Genomic DNA, 20,003 nt, shown 5'->3' on the forward strand with positions numbered 1-20,003 from the left:
CCTCCTAACCCCAAACATCCTGGTCTCTGAACACAAGGATGCCATACCTGCCCTCTTTCTGTGTCCCTCGCCCCATCCTCTTCCTCATGCTCCCTTGAGCTTTCTTTGGGATCTCTCCCATTGCCTCAGTGTTCCAAGAGCACGTTCAACCATCTTTTTATGCCCAACTGGGCTCTCAGTTGGCCACCGACTCCTTAGGCCCTAATAGAAACTTGTCATGGTGACTTCCAGAATCTATCTCTTCTTCTGGCTTTCCAGCTTTGGTTCTCCATACCCCGCTGGGTCTTTGCCCACACTCTCTTACATCTAAGAGAAATCTTTCTTCTCCCGATATACAAAGTCTTACCTCATTAACACTTCCTTTTCTATTTACCACCAGCAAAGTGTCTGTGCATTTTCCAAGGCCAACCACTCAACTTGGCCCTCATTCCCATTCCCTCACCCCTACACCCACATTGCTCCAGCAGTTCTCCTGTGCCCTCCTACATTATCGTTTATTCCTCTCGACTGGATCTTTTCCACTGACATTCAACACACCATGTCTCTCCTTCTTTAAAAAAAACTCTGGATCCCACTTCCCCCTCCAGCTATTTCCTCATTTTTCTGCCCCTTTTAGACCAAAACTCCTTGAAGTAATTGATTATACTTGCTCTCACCAATTGTTCTCCTTCCATTCTCTCTTGAATCCACTCCAGTCCTTCACCTTCACCTTCACCAATCCACTCCATGGCTTCACCTCTATCGTCCACCTGAGTCTGTTCTTCTGAAGGCCATGAGTGATCTCTGCATTGCTAAATCTAATAGTCAACTCTGAGTTCCCATCTTATTTGATCAATTCACAACTTTTCACGCAGCTGCTCACTTTCTCTTTTCAATAATTTCCTCTCTTGGCTTCCAGTACATCACACTCTTCTGGTTTTCCTCCTACCTTATTGGCAACTACTTCTCAGTCTCCTCTACTTACTGGTTCCTCCTTTTCTTCCCAAGTTCTTAACACTGCAGAGTCCCAGAGCCCTGTCCTTAGATCTCTCCTTTATTTACACTTATTCCCTTGATGATCTTACCAGTCTCATGATTTTATGTCTATCTATCTACCTACCTATCTATCTGTCTATCTATTTATCTATCTATCTTTCTATCTATCTACCTACCTATCTATCTATCATCTACAGCAACACCTGCCCTTAGCACTATCAGGCTTCTGTGTTGACAATAGGCTGTTGGAGGTATAGTATCAGGAAGAAGCAGGAAGATAAGTTATGATACTATTGCAGCAATCAGAGCAGCAGAGGAGATGAGAAGTGGTCATATTCTGGATTCATTTTGAAAGTAGAGACAACAGGATTTACTGATGGGTTGGAAGTGGACTGTTATAAGCAAAAGTCAAGGATGACACCAATTTTTTGGCCTGAACAACTGGCAAGAGAGAGGTGTCATTAACTGATATGAGAAATACTGGGATTGGAGCAGGTTTGGTATGTGTGATTTGGGGAGGGGTGTAGCGGGAATCAGGAGTTCACTTTTGAGATGAATATTGGACATCCAAGTGTATATTTTGATTAGACAATTTGGGGATGTGAGACGGCCTACCCCATGAGATCATGATCTCCATAGAGGCAAGGCCTGGGTCTTAGTGACTGCTGTGTCTGGCATAGCTCCTGGAACACAGTAAGTACTCGAATATTTGAATCGTTGAATGCAAAACTCAGCTCAAAGTCATTTTTTTGTGTGTGTGAGGAAGATCAGCCCTGTGCTAACACCTGCCAATCCTCCTCTTTTTTTTTTTTTTTTTTTTTTTTTTTTTTTTTGCTGAGGAAGTCTGGCCCTGGGCTAACATCCATGCCCATCTTCCTCCACTTTATATGGGATGCCGCCACAGCATGGCTTGCCAAGAGGTGCATCAGTGTGCACCTGGGATCCGAACCAACAAAACCCGGGCCGCCACAGCGGAGCATGCACACCCAACCACTTGTGCCACTGGGCCAGCCCTTCAAAGTCATTTTTATTGTGACCTTTCTGGAGACATTCTCATCAAATGATTGTCATTGAGGGAGGCATTTATTCCACGCAGCTGAAAGGCAATGGGAATCGAACAGGCAGCAGGGCTGCAGCAGGGTCCCAGATGGGTTACCCCTTAAAGATCTAATCAATAACAACAGGGCACAGAGAGGGGAGATTCCCTCCCTTGCTTCTAACATCTGTCACATTCTCTGTGTGCTTTGGATAAACACAAAACATCTCCTCAAGCATGGAGCACTGTGACCCTTCTCTAAAACCTTCCCTCAAGATTGTGGGCACATAAAGAAGTCATCGATGGATTGTGCCTGTGGGCCAAGAATGCACTGGGTTCCTGGCCGCTACCTCTGTACTATCATCATGCCCACACTGCTCCTCTGAGGCCGAAGACACCATGGGAAGCCATGAAAGAATTCAAGCCTGATCTTTACCTTCAATGCACCTGAGATGACAGTCTTCTTTCTCTGCTCAAGTCCCTTTATCCACAGTCCAGGGGGGTGCTGAAAGAGCTGTGTGGAATGCCAACCCTTCTGAAACATGGGTTTAACCTCCTATACCATATGAGGAGTGCTACCTACCTCCTCTACCCTCTCCATCACATACAACATTGAAAATAAGGAGGCGCAAACAGGTGGTTCTTTGCTTAGATGTATAAAGTATATTTGGAGAGGGTCCTGCATCTGCACATTAATGGAAATAATGATGACAGCCTTTTTCAGGGGGATGCAGAGGTTTGAGAACCTCTGAACTCCCTTTTCCTGGAATGAGAATTCTCCTTGTATAGGTCAATGCCTTCTGCTCAGGTGAGAGTTGAGACCTGGGATGGATCTTCTGGTTGAGCGGCACAAGTCAGCTGAGGACAGTGCTTGGAGCTGTTGCGGGAAAGGCACAGGGACCAGGAGTGGCTGGACTGAAGGAAATGTTGCTGTAGCTCATTGTCTCGGCACTGGGGGGGCAGCAAAGATGGTCATACCCTCCTCCACTGTTGTCTTCTCCAAGTTAGCTCTCCTCACCGGGTCTTTGGTAGGGGATGGACTCTTCTCAACCTTTTCTGTCGCAGTTTTGGCCACTGTCTCATCCTTCAAGAGGAGAATGGGTTCCTTATGCCCTTGACCTTTCACCTCAGAGTTAATTGAGTATAGAAAGTGCTTCATCTTATTTCCCAAGCCAGCTTCTGCAGCTTCTGGAAGGGTAGGGCTCTTGTGAGTATGGGCTGCCTTACCAGCTCTTGGCCCTGCAAAGTTTGGATGTGAAAAATGTGGCCCCTTCAAATGCTGGACTTGCAAAATTTTGCCCAGCAAATGATGGTACAGTAAGTGGGTCCTGTAAGGTCTGGCCCTTTTAAGCTCTGGGCACTCCAGATTAGACATTCTCAGGAATCGTTGTTTGGGTGAAGTCATTCAGCTTGCTCTAACAGCCTTGCAGAACATTCTTATCTGGTCCTTTCATCCCAAGGAATCCTGGAGGATCTAGGAGCTCAAGGTGAGGGAGAAGCTGGTGACGGTGCTGACAGGAGCAGGAAGTTGAGAGGATGGAGATGGTGGCTCTATAGATCCAGACAGAACCTTGCTACTCACTCAAGGCAACCATCTTGGCCAAACTAAAATTCTACCTGGGAAAGATCCTGGAGATACGTTTGGGAAGTCAGGGCCTCTGTGGGTTCTCCCCGGAAGTGTCCCTCCTGGCCCCCGAACCTCAGCAAAGTAGATGCTCTCTGGTCGGGGACAGCCTCAGCACAGCATCCCCATCTCTGGGATCCTCTGCTGCTCTGAGTTTCCCTGGGTCCTCTGTTTTCTCTGCTGGGGTAGGGGGTTGTCCCCACCCTTGCAGAGGCCTGGGACTCAGGGGTCCAGGGCTCCTCCGGGCTGGGGTTGCTCACACTGGTCTCCAGCTGAACACAAAGCACTTGGGCCTCTGTCATGTCCCCATTGGATTGTGAGACTTTGAAGGCCCAGGGGGAAGAACCATAAGGACTGCTCTGCGACTAGCTTGCTTTGGGTTCTGCTGCACTGCCTTAGTTTAATTGCAAGCTCTTCTTTAAGGTGGACCATGCTGGGGCACATGCGATGACTGGTGGGATGTGGAGTTCCTGCAGCAATGTTTTCTCCTGGTTGTTTGGACTCCTAAAGGACTCCTGGGCACTGATATTCTTTGGGACAGCCACAACTTGTTCCCTGGACTCTATGAGACTTCCCAAATGTATCCCCAGGAATTTCTTTTTCAGGTAAAAATTTAATTTGGCCAAGATGGGTGTCTTGAGTGCATATGGGGTAGCAGGATCTGGCTCTCTAGAGGCACCATCTCCGTTCACCTGTACTTCAGTCTGCAGCACCAGTGCACTGTCCGCACAAGTCTCATTGGCATCTTAAAAGCCTGGCCCAGGATGTAGATGTTGCTGTTTAGATGAGATTGAGCCAGGGGCTCTGTTGGGCCCCCAACAGGCCCAGGCACCATCTCTATGATTGCAGATTGCCTAGTGATTGCTGGGGCCATGGTCTTGGAAAGAGTCATATAGTAAAGAGCCAGCAGCCCTCACAGGAATGCCAAAACCTGTTTCCAGTTTCTCAGTGACTCCCTGGGAGGGCACCCAGGCAGGTGCTGATCAGGTGAGCAGTGACAGCATCTGATGAGGCCTCCTGCTGCTGCTTGAGGCCTGTCAGTGTTCAGGGCCTCACTTCCTGATCCATGCAGGGATAATTGCTGCCTCCACATCTAGGGGCTTACTTTCCAGGGTGCAAGGGACCCGAGCTGCTACCAGGGCCCCTGGAATGCTGCAGACCCAGTGATTTGCCTCCCAACAGCTGCAGATGTGGGCAGGGACAATGCCCTAGCAGATCTTCCCACGTTTGTAGTCAATGTGGCTCTGCAACATTGCCATGGCGCAGGCGAGCAACTGTGGACCGGCCCTGCTGCCACCATGGATCAGAACAGGTCTATCCCACTGGCCTCTAGGCCTGCAGGCTAGGGTCAGTCACACTGGTCAGTGTGCCACCCTGGGGCAGAGGCTGCTGGTCAGCAGGGGACAGGAGGAACTGGATGGACTGCTGGGTCTTCTGGGGCAGCCCTGGCACAGTGAATCAACCTGCTAATCAACCACTTCTGAGGGTGGAACTCCAGCAACTCTGGGCATGCTCCATGGAAACACAACTGCCCTCTTGAGGACGGAAATGGGCTTCCCCAAACAGGTAGGCCCCTGGGTCCCAGGGCACAGGCTGCAACATGTCTCATGGCTCCCTGCATCTACAGAGAAGTTGTATGGTTCTCTGCATCTAGAGATCTCGGGGCAATAGCTGGCAAGCCCCGCTGAAGCTGGAGCTGCCTTTGCAGCAGGTGCCACTCCAAGCCTTCCCCCTTTGTCAGAGTCGGAAATGGGACATTGATAAGGGCTTGTTGAGAGTCAGCTGGAGAAGCCCAAATTCAGGAAGGCGGGAAGAAGGTGGGGCTAAGAGAGGTGGAGGAAATTTTAGACAGTATGGAGATTAAGAAGAAATCACCGAAGAAAAAGGGACTGGGGCTCCCCTGTATGCAGAGATCTCCAGGGACGGAGCAGGGATTCATTGCGCAGAAGACAGGGACCATAGAAAGGTCGCTGTGTTTCTGTTGCAGATAGCACACCGAGGCTCAGCAGCTCCCCCAGGCAATGGACAGAGGCCACTTAGAAACTGAATGGTGGTGGAGGGTGGAGCCAGAGACATGGAGTTTGGGATTTGTGGTGGTATTTGCTCCGGGTCATAGTGGATCCTTCAGAAACCCAGACAGTTTGAGGGGACTGGCTGACCTCCCACGAGCCCAGGTCGGGGAGATAAAAGCCCATCTTTTCAACAGAAACCTTAGAGGTAGCATTCATGATGAAAGAAATGGCGATTTTACCCCAGGCTTGGAAAACGCTTGGGGCCGTGTGATATAAGCTGCCACAGGAACTCCTCCACAGGTCTTGGGAGCCTGCAGGTGTAGAAACGCGTGTGTTTATATACATGTCCCTAAACAGACCTCAGGCCTTGGGGACATAGGACCAGCAGTGAGGGAAGTGCAAGGCTGGGGTGGGGGGGGTGAGCTGAGGCTCTTGAGCTGGGTTCAGAGGAAGAAAGGGAGTCAGGGGTTCAGGGCCGCTGACCTCATCTCTCCAGGACACATCCAGAGCCGCTCTTCCTCTTGTCCTGCTGCTTCACAGGAGTCCCAGGCTCCTCGAGGCTTGAAGAAGACAGACCTCCCATGTCCCAGGACACGTCTGGCACTTGAAATCCCTACCCAAGGTCCCAGGGTGGGGAGCCCTGACTCTGCTCAAAAGAGAGATGAGACGTGGACAAAACCTCTGGGCAAGAGGACCCCTGCGATGGCCCCGATGACGTGGGGGAGATCAGGGTGATCTCACCCACCAGCAACTGCCGGATCTCCAGAGCCACAGCATTGCAGATGGGGCACGAGGGATCTGCACACAGGAGCCGCCGCACGCTTCCCTCCTGAGGCAGCCAGCCCTGGCTGGGAAGGGAGACATGGCAACCATTTGTTACTGACGGAGTGACATTGGCCTCTTTGGAAGTGTGTGGCCTGGAGATTGGTCCTGCCCTCCCCTAGTCCTGTAAGCTCTGGGGTCTGCACCCCCGGGTGTTTACCTGTCTACTTTTCTTCCTAGGAAAATGCCATTTGGGAAGTTATGTTGGGCTGGGTAGAGGTTCTGGGGCTCACTGGGCAAGGTCTCTGACAATCCCTGGGAGCACAGGACCACGAGAGACTGGAAGGTGGGGTGAGTTCTCTGCTGACCTATGTTGAGAAGCTGAACCGGGAGAAGGAAACAAGGCAGATGGGGGGTGGGGGGACAGTGGTTAGCTCTTGGGAGATCACCAGGTACATCACCAGGTAGAACTTGGAGACAGTCTTGTTTGGGGCTAAGAAGGCCACAGCCTGGTGTTCAGTATTTTCAAACTGGAAAATGAAGTCTTTTTGGGAACTTTGTATTCTGGGTACTATGGGGTATCCCTGCCGCTGTTCTCTAGAGATCTTAAGAAGAAGATAGGATGACAGGCTCCTGTCTGAGGGCTGTCCTGGGAACTAGCCTCCCTGAAGCCAGACCAGAGGAGGCAATGTTAGTAGAGTCCAGCCAGACTCCAAGGCTCCTGCTTTTGAAAGAGTGTAGCTACAAAGAGAACATGACAGTGATGACTTATTTATGCACTCATTTATCCATTCTCTGGACTGGAGAACTTGTCTTGTGGCTGAGTGCAAACCCACATAGAGTTTTTTATGAATTACACACTAGTCAAATCCTGAATTCCAGGACCCCTGTGAGCCTAGCCCTGAGCAGAACTGGGAGATGCCTCCCTCTTGAGATGTCTGATCCCCCCTCTGTTCCAGGACCCTCTCAACCAGTGCTCCAGCCTCTGCTGTGTCTGGCTCTCTCCCAGCCATTATCCTTCTCCTCATCCTTGCTCCAGACCAAGCAGAAAAATCATCACAGGCCAGGCTGGGAGTTGGGAGACTGCAAAGAGCAAGAGATTACCCATTCATGAAAGACAGCAGCTCCCTCTTCTCAGCTGCTTCCTGGGAACATCTATCTGAGAAACCAGGAGACAGTGTTACATGGAACAGGAGAGGATTTAGGGACATCCTGTAGGAAGCTGAAGGCCTTTGAATGAGAGGAGACTGGAAACCCCAACAATCAGTGCTCTAAGACTGTCTGCGTACAACTTAACTAGTTACAATGCGCTGTCCAGGACCTAATCTCATCTGATCTTCACAACCACACTGTGACTCAGGCAGGATCATCACATGCCCATTTCATGGATAACAAGACTGAGAGATGAAGTGACTTCCACAGGGTCATAAAATGAGTAAATGACCACAGTTAAGGATTTCTGCCCTACTTCCTAATTTCTCGCTCCTGGGGGATAAGGTGGAGAATTTGGGAATATTCCAGGCCTCTGATTTCCCACCCAAGAAAGTCTTCTAGGAGAATTCATCAACTTGGGGAATTGGAGCCTTCAATGGTGAGAGCACTGGGCTCCCAGCACCAGGGGTCATAGAAGGACGGGATCCATGGAACCTCGCCCACAGGCAGGGGAGTCAGGGCAGAGACTTGGCCTTTACCTCTTGATGATCTTTCTTTAGCCCTTTGTTTGACTCTCCAGTGATACTTGAAGACATAAAAGTTAGAGTGTGAAGCTGGAACACCCTTTTTTTTTTTATGTCTAAAATAAGATACAACCCACAAATATTTCCCAAAGTTTTTCTGTGTTCCAGTTTTATACGTTCTCCTACCTTTCTTTTCCCTACTCTACCTTTTCCACCCCATCATTTCCTTTTCCTTCTTATTTCTGATTCATTTCTAGGCTCTTCCATACTCCCTACCTCCACCCCATTCCCTGAACAAGTTCTGCAGGGAGATCAGAATGAGACGGGAGGAAAAGGGGAACAGATGGAAGGATGGGTGGTCTAGTAGCCAAAGAACATTAGCCATCCAAGGCCCCAAATGTCTACCAACCAGAAGGATTGCCCAAATTTGGAGCTGTTCTGGGACTCTGTGAGGAAACCCCGACACAAAGGCAAGGAGTAAGGGTAACAAGAGAAAGCGAAGGGATTAATCTTGTGTGAGGCTTAACCAGTTCAGTCATGGTCATAGTGTTTCCCTACCCAGCAACAGCTCCTGTTAGGTGCCAACCTTAATCCTTGGCAGCTCTTTTTCACTTGCCAAATAATTAATGCAATAGTGATGATGGAGCCATAAGTGTATAAGGGATATCCAACATCCCACAGAACAAAGGTAGGGCTCAACATAACCTAAACCTCACTAGCCATCCTTCTGCCTAGACTTTCAGCGTCTTGGAACCTAATGCTTCCAAATTCTAGACCTTGTCATCTCTGCCTCACAGAAGATGGAACCAGAGTACCAGACTGATCACAAAGCCCTCCTGTTTCCCAAGGCATGCACAGCATCACAGACCTTTATCTGTCTAGGGAAGCTCACGTGACTCAGTGTTCAGATGAGGGTGTCTGGTTGTCCGTGTGGGTAGCAGAGCCTGGGCCTAAAGGTGCCAAGGTCACAGGCAGCATATACTCTTTCGTGTCTCTCTAGTCCCTTTACCCTGATGGCTCAGCTGTCTCCTTAAGACAATAGTCTGGCGTCTATCCCCAGATAACTGGATCTTTAGGATCACTGCGTGCCCTATACGAGAGGGAGTGGCTAGGCCAGAGAAACCCCGTGAACTACATCACTTATACTGGGAAGGTAACTGAAACACACCCAAGAGGATAGGGCACACGTTGTCCTGTTAAGTCTTGGAAAGTGAGGGTTTTGGTGTCACAGGTAATGAGGTGGTCAGTGTCGAGAGGTCCAGGAAGAGGACCACGTCTGACGTGGCAAGGAAAGGACACAGTGCTGTCCTTTTAAATAACTTCCTGAGAGTTCAATAAGGACTCCTGCCAGCCTGTTGTCAAGCTTGAGACGGGTGAGAAGAAACCGTCAACAGTGCCTTCCATGGAGGCGCGTGCATGAGCCTCACTTCTGAGGCTTGATTTTCCAGAACAGCCCCTAGAGATCTTACAGCATCTTGCCTCTTCATGGAGATGGGTTATTGGTGAGACTTTTGATTAAGGATCACAAACTCGTGGCTCTTGGGTTGAAGCCACCATGGTTGGAATGTTTGGCTGAGTGTTTTATGAAAATCTGAATTTGAACACTTTTAGGCAGGGCAAGCTTTCTTCTGTTCAACCTCAGTACCCACCACTCCTGTGTCCACCGATTCACATATTAATGTTAATTTCATGGCCCCTGTCAACAGTGTGAGATACCTCCAACACTCCAGGACTTCTGATTTTCCTTAAGAAGTTATTGCCCTGATGAGAGTGGTCCCACAGCCCAAAAATTCTTAGGCTCAAAATCTCTGAAGAGGCTATTTTGTCCTTCCCCCAGCATCCAGTCCACCACTGAACAGGCGTGGTGAGCACTCAGTCTGTGCTCATCCCTGAGCTGGGTAGGGTCAAAGGTATAAAGACATTTGAGTCATGTTACCTGCCTGCTCTCAAAACACTCAAAAATCTAGTTTCAAAGACAAGACTAATTCACATGAATCAAGAACCAACCTTACCAGGGGTGGGGAAGAGGGGAGTAGGGAGTTATTATTTAATGGGTAGAGAGTTTCTCTTTGGGATGATGAAAAAGTTCTGAAAATGGATAGTGGTGTTGGTTGCACAACATTATGGAATGTACTTAATGATACCGAAATGTACATTTAAAAATGGTTAAAATAGTAAATTATATGTGAAGTACATTTTATCACAATTTAAAAAACAAAAGGCCAAAAAAACAATCATTAGCATTAGGGATTTTTTACTAGCTACAAAGAAGAATATTCTGAAAATGATTTGACAAAGAATGGATTGGTGAATGCTTTTCTTAAATGTCCTTTTTATAAAGAGAAAAATAAAAACAAAACAGATCTTTACATTTAAGATCCTTTAAGAAGAGTCTCGTCCTGAAGATGGGATGAATTGGAGCCATTTCAATTGGAGCCGTTTCCTGAACTTGCAAATTCTGTAATACAGGAATGAGAAGACCTTCAACAAAAGAGTACTGAATGACAAGTTAACAAAAATCAATGAAAAAGCAGCTTGCATCAGCGTTTTAGTAGCAGGTCAAGATACCTACAAAGTAGCTTGAACCTTTTATTACTTTTACTACGCCCGCCCTCCCCGCCCCTGCTTCCTGCAGCTGCTGCTGCCCTCCGTGCCGCTGCAGCACTTCTGTCTCCCACGAACCTGACCCAGTGCCACCTGCACGGGTTTTGCTGTCCTCCGCCCCTCAGCTGTGACGTATGTGTTTAATAAACTGCCAATCTCATGGGTCCGGCGTCAGGCGCTGAGCGTTCGGCCATCCCCAGAACCTCAGGCTGGGACTCTCTCCCTCACCAATGGGATGAGGAGGAGGTGAGCAGAACACCGTGTCTCCTACCCAACCAGCTCCTGCTTCCTGCAGCTGCTGCTGCCCCCTGTGCCGCTGCGGCCGCTCACAGTCTCCCCTTAGCCTGACCTCCTGCCCAGGCCAAACCATCAGAGTCTGCACACCGCACGCCTGCTCCAGCCACTGCACTCTTTACCTTACAGGTACCCACAGCCACCGTCGTCCATTCAGTGGAGGACAGGAAGCCCTTAGAACCTCCTGCTGCAAACTCCTCCCCAGGCACTCGCCCAGCCTTTGCTCCGCTGTCTCAGAGTGGAGGAGTTCGAGCCAGGGACGATCTTATGCCCTTCTGCAGAGCGGGCCTTTAGTACAGGCTTATTTATGGGTTAGGTACTCATCGTCGGAGGGTTGTGTGCACGGGACCGGGGGATCAGCGTCTTCCTAACAAGGGCAAATTCTGGTCGTGAACACACTGTCTGTCATATTAATCCTGTGGGCACAGATCCTCACATTTGCCCTTCCTGACTCATCGTTTACAGTGAACAGCAAAAAGGGAGATGAAGGACCTGCAAGCCTCTGTGGACTCTAGAGGGCTACACAACTGCCAGGGATTCACATTCATTTGTTTCTAGAAAGCTTGCTAACGCCAGACCCTGCTTCCATGACAACGCTACAGCGCCACTCTTAGTGTGATAGAATTTCTTCAGGAAACTGTTCATAGTTCCTGATTCGTATGTACCATGGGTCACCTCATAGCCCCCAAAGAAAAATCCCGACACACATGCCCCTGATGTGTTTGTCCCTCGGTACAAGCCTTACGAAGGGGTCGTGCTATGCCTCATTCTCAGCGAGTCTTACTGAACACCTTAGACGTGTCCGGTGCTGGGCACAGAGCAGCATAGTTGCTGTTATTCAGCAGCAACATTTTTATTAATGCCCAAGAGCTAAGATTTCCAGAGAGTTGGGCAGGAGGCTCCAGAGTGGTGTCAGGCAGGAGACCACCAGCGCTCAGGCGGCAGGTTCCTCAGGATGTGGAAGTGTAGGACGCAGCCGGAGGCACTAGAGGGCAGCACCTGCCCACCCAATGTTCCTAGTCCCGCGGTCTCAGTGACAGGAACTTTCAAAGGTCATCTGCCCCAGTGGCTCTCAATACTGACCTTACATCAGAATCACTGGGAGATGTAAAAATATAGATTTCCCGGCCTCATCCCAGACTTAATGAATCAGAATCTCGAGGGGCAGGGTCCAGCAGTCTGTATAGTAAGTATCAAAAATAATCCTCAAGCAATAAAGCACTGGGTGTGTATTTGGGAGCAATTGGCTTCCAAAGAGCAATAGTTCTTTTTTTCTCCCTAGTATTACTGAGATATAATTGACATATAACATTGCATTAGTTGAAGATGTACAACGTAATAATTTGATATATGTATATATTGTGAAATGATTGCCACAACAAATTTAGTTAAGATCCATCACCTTACAATCCTTTTTCTTGTGATGAGAACATTTAAGATCTACTTTCTTATCAACTTTCAAGTCTACAGTACAGTACTGTTAACTATAGTCACCATGATGTACATTAGATCCCCAGAAATTATTAATCTTGTAACTGGAAGTTCATAACTTTTGACCACCTCGCCCATTTCCTCCATCCCCCACCCCCTGATGCTGGCAACCACCAATCTCTGTTTTTATAAGCTCAGGGTTTTTTTAGATTCCATCTATAAGTGAAATCATACGATATTTGTCTTTCTCTGTCCGACTTATTTCACTTAACATAATGCCCTCAAGGCCCATCCACATTGTCACAAAAGACAGGATTTCCTTCTTTTTTATGGCTGAATAATATTCCATTTTACATCTATATCAACTCCTTTATTCATCCATCAATGGACACAGGTTGTTTCCATGTCTTGGCTATTGTAAATAATGCTGCAATGAACAAGGGGGTGCAGATATCTCTTCAAGACAGTGATTTTGTTTCCTTTAGATACATACCCAGAAGTGGCATTGCTGGGTCATATGGTAGTTCTATTTTTAATTTCTGGAGGAACCTCCATTCTGTTTTCCATAGTGCACCTATTTACATTCCCACCAACAGTGCACAAGGGTTCCCCTTTCTCCACACCCTCGCCAGCACTTTTTATTTCTTGTCTTTTTGATGACAGCCATTCTAACAGGTATAAGGTGTTTTCCCGTGGTGGTTTTTATTTGCATTTCCCTGATGATTAGTGATGAGCACCTTTTCATGTACCTGTTGGCCATTTGTATGTCTTCTTTGGATAAATATCTATTCAGCTTCTCTGCTCATTTCTTTAATCAGATTTTTTTTTTTGCTATTAAGTTGTATGAGTTTTTTATATATTTTAGATATTAACTCCTTATCAGATATATGATTTGCAAAGATTTTCTCCAATTCCATAGTTGGCTTTTAATTTTGTTGATGTTTTCCTTTGCTGTGCAGAATCTTTGTAGTTTGATATAGTCCCATTTATTTATTTATTTATTTATGAGGAAGACTGGCTCTGAGCTAACATCTGTGCCCATCTTCCTCTATTTTGTATATGGGATGCCACCACAGCATGGCTTGATGACTGGTGCGCCAGTCCATGCCCGGGATCCGAACCTGCAAACCCCAGGCTGCCGAAGTGGAACACACAAACTTAACCACTACACCACCAGGCCGGGCCCCCACTCATTTATTTTGGCTTTTGTTGCCTTTGCTTTTGGTGTCTAATTCAAAAAATCATCACCAATACCAACGTCAAGGAGCTAACCCCTCTGTTTTCTTCTAAGAGTATTATGGTTTCAGGTCTTAATTCAAGTGTTTAATCCATTTTGAGTTGGTTTTTTGTGTATTGTGTAAGATAGGGATCCAGTTTTATTTCTTTGCATGTGGCTGTCCAGTTTTCCCAACAACATTTATTGAAGGAACTATCCTTTCCCTAGTGTATTTTCTTGGCTCCTTTTTCATAAATTAACTGATCATATATACATGGGTTTATTTCTGGGCTCTCTATTCTGTTCCGTTGATCTATGTCTGTTTATGCCAGAGCAACAGTTCTTATATTGTTACAGACCTTGCTGAGACTCTGACGAAACTATGTCCCTCTCCTCACACTCAAAATTTGATTCAGTTTCAGGGGGTCATGGGCTTCATTTATGGACATCCTAGGGCATCCAAGGAAGCTAGTTAAGAAACTTGAATGTGGTCTGTACCAAGCCAAAGACCACAGCTAAGAGATAGGGGTCCTCAGCAAGGCCAGAGTCCTTCATATTCCGAGAAGTTATAAGAAAATAAGGGAAAAACAGAGAAGACATAAATTACTAATATCAGGAATGAGAGAATTAACTCACCACAAATTCTACAGATATTAAAAAGATAATAAATTAGTTATGAAAAATTTAATGTATATAAATTGGCAGCTTAGATAAAATGGACAAATTCTTTAAAAGACACAAACTATCAAAACCTACTCAAGAAGAAATAGATAACCTGGATAGCCATATATCCATTTAAAGAGGATTTGTAGTTCAAGTCTTATCACAAAAAAAAATTCATCACAAAGAAAACTCTAGGCCCATATTTCTTTACTGGTGAATTCTACCAAATATTTAGGGAAGAAATATTACCAAGTAAACACAAATTCTTCCAAAAATTTGAAGAGAAGGGAATACTTCTCAATTCATTGTTTGACGCCAGCATTCCCTTGATATAAAATTCAAAGACATTACAAGAATAGAAAACTACAGACCAATATTCTTCATGAACACATATGCAAAAATTTTCACAATATTTTAGCAAATCAAATCCAACAATATATAAAATGTCTAATACATCATGACCAAGTTACTTTATCCCAGGAACGCAGGGTTGGTTTAACACTCAAAAACTGATCATTGAAATTCACCATGTTAACAAACTACAAAGGAAAACCATATGATCAGCTCAATAAATACAGAAAATGTATTTGACAAAATTTAACGTCCATTCCATGAAAACTGTTAGCAAGCTTGAAATAGAAAGGAACTTCCACAAACTAATAAAGAACACCTACAAAAAACTTACTTACGGTGAAAGACTGAATGCTTTCTGCTTCAAGATCAGGGACCAGGCAAGGAGGCCCACTCTCAACAGTTCTTTTCCATATGACACTGGAGGTGCTGGCCAGTTTAATCAGGCAAGAAAAGAGATAAAAGGCACCCATACTGAAAAAGAAGAAGTAAAACTGCCTTAATTTGCAAACAGCCTGAATGTTTATGTGAATATGTTATGGATCTATTCAAAAGCTACTAGAACTAATACATGAGCTAAGCAAAGTTGAAGGATACAAGATCAATGTACAAAAATCAATTGGATTTTAAAGCATCTGCAACAATCAGAAATTGAAATTTTTTTAATATCATTTACAATAGCACCAAAAATATGATGAACCTAGGGGTAAATCTACCAGAAGATGTGAGAGACTTATACACTGAAAACTAGAAAATAATTCTGAGAAAATTTAACGACTCCATAAATGGAAAGATATATACCTTGTTCACGGGTCAGACGACTTAATATTAAGATGTAATTTCTCCCCAAATTGATCTACAGGTTCAATGCAATCCTGGCAGGTTCTTTTGTAGAAACTGATAATCTGATTCTAAAAATATATGGTAGTACAAAGGCCCTTGAAAAGCAAAACCAATTTTGAAAAAGAAGAATAAAGTTAGAGGTTGTGATTCTTAATTTTATGTGTCAACTTGACTGGGACATGGGGTGCCCAGAAATTTGGTTAAACATTATTCTGGGTAAGTCTGTGAGGGCGTTTCTGGTTGAGATTAACATGTGAATAGGTAGGCTTAGTAAAGCAGATTGCCCTCTCCAAAGTGAGTGGGCCTCATCCAATCTGTTGGAGGCCTGAATAGAATAAAAGGTGGTGGGGTAAGGGGGAATTTGCTCTCTGCCTGACTGTTTTTGAGTTGGGATATCGGTCTTCTCCTGCGCTCAGACTGGAACTACACCACCAGCTCTCCTGAGTCTCCAGCTTGTAGATGGCAGATTGTGGGGCTTCTCAGCCACCATTATCACCTAAGTCAATTCCTTATAATAAATCTCTTTTATATGTATATTCTATTGGGTCTTTTTCTCTGCAGAACCCTGGCTAATACAGGGGGCTAATACTGCCTGATTTGAAGACTTCTTATAAAGCTATAGTAATCAACACAGTGTGCTATTGGCATAAAGACTGATAAATAGACCAGTGGAACAGAACAGAGAGTCCATAAATAGACTCACACATATATGGACAAATGATTTTTGACAATAGTGCAAAAGCAATTCAGTGGGAAAAGAATAGTCTTTTCAACAAATGGGTCTGTAACTATTGATATCAATATGCAAAAACAGTTCATTTCAATCCATTCCTATCAACACATACAAATATTAACTTAAAATAGATCAGAGACACAACAATGTGAATGTACTCAATGCCATTGGTCTGTACATTTAAAAATGGTTAAAATGGTAAATTTTATCTTATGTACCTCTTACCACAATAAAAAAAAATAACAGATATTTGACTGTGGAGCAAAAGTCCTTACAAATTTATATGATTTACGGCTACAGTTGGCCCTCTGTATCTGCGCATTTCCACATCCGCGGATTCAATCAACCGCAGATTGAAAAGCCTACGATGGTTGCCTTTGTACTGAACATGTACAGACTTTTTTCTTGTCATTATTCCCTAAACAATATAGTATAACAACTCTTTACATAGAATTACATTGTGTTAGGTATTATAAGTAACCTAGTAAAGTATATGGGAGGATGTGAGTAGGTTATATGCAAATACTATGCCATTTTGGATAAGGGACTTGAGCATCCACAGATTTTGGTATCTGTGGAGGGAGGCGAGGAAGGGGGTTCTGGAACCAATCCCCCGCAGATACCAAGAGAGGACTGTATTCTTGTGCTAAGACCTGTGCAGTATGGCGGAATAAAAGACAGTATTTACTATTCATTTTTTGATATTATCTTTGTCAGTTTTTTAGTGTCTACATAGGTTTTCCTTAGGAAATATAGGATATTTCCTTTTTTAAAAAACCATTATTAATATATGAATGGAGGGGTCTCTGCAAATGTCATTTAAAATTGAAACGTTTAGTTTTAACTGTTTATGGGATTATTCATGTAATGCCATTTGCATTTGCTGAGATCTTCTATTACTAATAGAGTAAATAAACTGGCATTTTGTCAGCATAAAAAATTCTATTGGATGCAACCCTTCTAATGAACAGTTTCTTCAAAAATTAAAGAAAAAAGGATCAAAGAACTAAAATAAAACCTAAAACTATAAAACTTCTGAAGAAAACATAGGAGAAAATCTTTGTGACCTTGGGTTAGGCAAAGATTTCTCAGATATTACACCAAAAGTATTATCCATAAAAGAACAAATTGATAAATGGGGCTTCATCAAAACTAAAAACTTCAAAATCAACATTTTGAAAACTCTAGTGAATTAATGGATCTAGTCATTGATCATCAAACATCACTGACATCATAAACAGATCATCAGTTACTATGTGCTTTCTAAAGGAAGTACACACCACCACCTATGAAGTATTCTTGCCAGAAAGAATTGAACTTAAATCTGATCAAACCTCTGAATCTAACTACCAATTAACAGGAAATACAGAGGACAAAGAAACATCCTAAACCATAGGGATGCAATCACCAGAATAAAGACCATAGATAATTGATCTAGTTTCTTCAACCTAAAAATTATAAGGAAAAAGAGTAAAGCAGTGGAGCAGAACCTACAGATTAAAAGAGACTTAAGGGACATTTCCACTAATTGCCATTTATGAACTGTACTTGTATTCTAACTCCAACAAACTAGCTGTAAAAATAAAAATAACATTTATGAGTCAATCAAGGGAATTTAAACATTGATTGGATATTTGATGATATTAAGAAATTATTGTGAACTTTCTAGGTTTGATAATAGTAATGCAGTCATTTTTTAAGTTTGTATATACTGAAATATTTACTGATATAACTGCCTGATGTCTGGGATTTACTTCAAAATAATGGGGTTAGAATACTGTAAGAGTACAGAAGAAACAATTTATGTCCCCCATAAATGTTAATTGTTGAAGTTGGGTGACAGTTACATGAAGGTATGCTATTCTTCTAACAATTGTAATATATTTTAAATTTTCCTTAATAAAAAGATAATTAAAAACAGAATCTTCCAGATACCTTACTAACAACTAAAATACCTTACTAACAACTAAAAACTGTCACAAGACAGGAGATGTGTAAATGATAAGCATAAACATACGTAAAAATGCTTTTGATTAATATACATATAAAGCTTTTTATAATCAAAATGATTAAGTTTTGTTCATGTCTTATAAACAACGTGTTACTCTGATTACAAAAATGAATTTTTATTCTTATGTTGTATAAAATGCGTTATTCTATCAAATATTACTGAAAGTTATCCATTCAATCAAAGAAAATATAATTACCTTCCCATCTGCCTTAAAGAATACATCTAAAAGAAATGTCTGTAAAAACCCTCAACAAAATACTAGCAAATCGCATACAACAATATGTTAAAAAGATTATACACCATGATCAAGTGGGATTTATTCCAGGTATGCAGGGATGGTTTAACATTCACAAATCAATCAACGTAATACACCACATTAATAAAATGAAGAACAAAAATCACATGATCATCTCAATAGATGCAGAGAAAGCATTTGACAAGATACAGCATCCATTTATGATAAAAACTCTGAATAAAATGGGTATAGAAGGAAAGTACCTCAACATAATAAAGACCATATATGAGAAACCCACAGCTAATATCATCCTCAATGGTGAAAAACTGAAAGCTATCCCTCTAAGAACAGGAACCAGACAAGGATCCCCACTGTCACCACTCCTATTTAACATAGTACTGGAAGTCCTAGCCAGAGCAATCAGGCAAGAGAAAGAAATAAAAGGGATCCAAATTGGAAAGGAAGAAGTGAAACTGTCACTATTTGCAGATGACATGATTTTATATATAGAAAACCCTAAAGAACCCACCAGAAAACTTTTAGAAGTAATAAACGAATATGGTAAAGTTGCAGGATACAAAATCAACATACAAAAATCAGTTGCATTTCTGTACACTAACAACGAAGTAGCAGAAAGAGAAATTAAGAATACCATCCCATTTACAATTGCAACAAAAAGAATAAAATACCTAGGAATAAACTTAACCAAAGAGGTGAAAGATCTGTACACCGAAAACTACAAAACATTTCTGAAAGAAATTGAAGAAGACACAAAGAAATGGAAAGATATTCCGTGCTCTTGGATTGGAAGAATTAACATAGTTAAGATGTCCATGCTTCCTAAAGCCATCTATAGATTCAATGCAATCCCTATCAAAGTTCCAACAACATTTTTCACAGAAATAGAACAAAGAATCCTAAAGTTTATATGGAACAACAAAAGACCCCGAATAGCTAAAGGAATCCTGAGAAAAAAGAACAAAGCTGGAGGTATCACACTCCCTGATTTCAAAATATACTACAAAGCTATAGTAACCAAAACAGCATGGTACTGGCACAAAAACAGACACACAGATCAATGGAATAGAATCGAAAGCCCAGAAATAAACCCACACGTCTATGGACAGCTAATCTTTGACAAAGGAGCCAAGAACATACAATGGGGAAAAGAAAGTCTCTTCAACAAATGGTGTTGGGAAAACTGGATAGCCACATGCAAAAAAATGAAAGTAGACCCTTACCTTACACCATACACAAAAATTAACTCCAAATGGATTAAAGACTTGAATGTAAGACCTGAAACTATGAAAATTCTAGAAGAAAACATAGGCAGTACGCTCTTCGACATCGGTCTTAGCAACATCTTTTCAAACACCACATCTGACCGGGCAAGAGAAACAATAGAAAAAATAAACAAATGGGACTACATCAAACTAAAAAGCTTCTGCACAGCAAAGGAAACCATCAATAAAACGAAAAGACAACCTAACAATTGGGAGAAGATATTTGCAAACCATACATCTGATAAGGGCTTAAT

At 43.6% G+C, this 20,003-nt stretch overlaps 1 protein-coding gene and 1 long non-coding RNA gene across 2 annotated transcripts in view; both read right to left on the bottom strand.

Moving 5' to 3' along the window:
• Positions 1–15,109, bottom strand: part of LOC131393057 (uncharacterized) — a 45,944-nt gene extending 30,835 nt beyond the window's left edge. Inside the window, exons 1-2 of the long non-coding RNA XR_009215843.1 lie at positions 14,983–15,109; positions 10,456–10,543 (exon numbers count right to left, since the gene is read on the bottom strand). This is a non-coding gene — a long non-coding RNA (uncharacterized LOC131393057). The remainder of the gene's footprint in view (positions 1–10,455; positions 10,544–14,982) is intronic.
• Positions 2,609–8,830, bottom strand: SPATA31F3 (SPATA31 subfamily F member 3). The gene is made up of 5 exons (XM_058523417.1): positions 8,644–8,830; positions 8,101–8,146; positions 7,514–7,568; positions 6,389–6,495; positions 2,609–3,199 (listed from the first exon to the last, which is right to left on the bottom strand). Exons 1-5 carry the CDS (start codon positions 8,785–8,787, stop codon positions 2,949–2,951), a joined length of 603 nt encoding a protein of 200 aa, XP_058379400.1. The 5' UTR covers positions 8,788–8,830; the 3' UTR covers positions 2,609–2,948.
• Positions 15,110–20,003: the final 4,894 nt, after the last annotated feature.

This window comes from Diceros bicornis, chromosome 28 (genome assembly GCF_020826845.1).
Source record: "Diceros bicornis minor isolate mBicDic1 chromosome 28, mDicBic1.mat.cur, whole genome shotgun sequence".
Lineage (NCBI taxonomy): Eukaryota > Metazoa > Chordata > Mammalia > Perissodactyla > Rhinocerotidae > Diceros > Diceros bicornis.